At 70.3% G+C, this 273-nt stretch overlaps 1 protein-coding gene across 1 annotated transcript in view; it reads left to right on the forward strand.

The window, feature by feature from the left end:
* The window catches only part of AGAP2 (ArfGAP with GTPase domain, ankyrin repeat and PH domain 2), a gene marked incomplete at its 5' end in the record, with an annotated part of 8,580 nt that overhangs the window by 1,753 nt on the left and 6,554 nt on the right, over positions 1-273 (forward strand). The window contains one exon of the mRNA XM_017728685.1: positions 126-191. Within this exon, the coding sequence (XP_017584174.1) occupies positions 126-191 (66 nt within the window). The remainder of the gene's footprint in view (positions 1-125; positions 192-273) is intronic.

Below are 273 nucleotides of genomic sequence, written 5' to 3' on the forward strand. Positions count from 1 at the left end.
GCTGCTGCGCTGGAGTGTGGGGTCCCCCCGGGGATTGGGGTGCCAGGGGCTGCTGGGGGTTCCGGGGGCTGCTGGGGGTTGCCCGAGGTTCCTGGGGGTCCCGGGCGCTGTCTCACCCATCTCCCTCCGCAGAGGCCTTGGTGAACAGCCAGGAGTGGACCCTGGGGCGCTCTATCCCCGAGATCCGCCTGGTGGGTGCCATGTCCCCGTGTCCCCATGTCCCCATGTCCCCGTGTCCCCATGTCCCTGTGTCCCCGTGTCCACGTGTCCCCA

This window comes from Corvus brachyrhynchos, unplaced genomic scaffold (genome assembly GCF_000691975.1).
Source record: "Corvus brachyrhynchos isolate BGI_N302 unplaced genomic scaffold, ASM69197v1 scaffold193, whole genome shotgun sequence".
Taxonomy (NCBI): Eukaryota; Metazoa; Chordata; class Aves; order Passeriformes; family Corvidae; genus Corvus; species Corvus brachyrhynchos.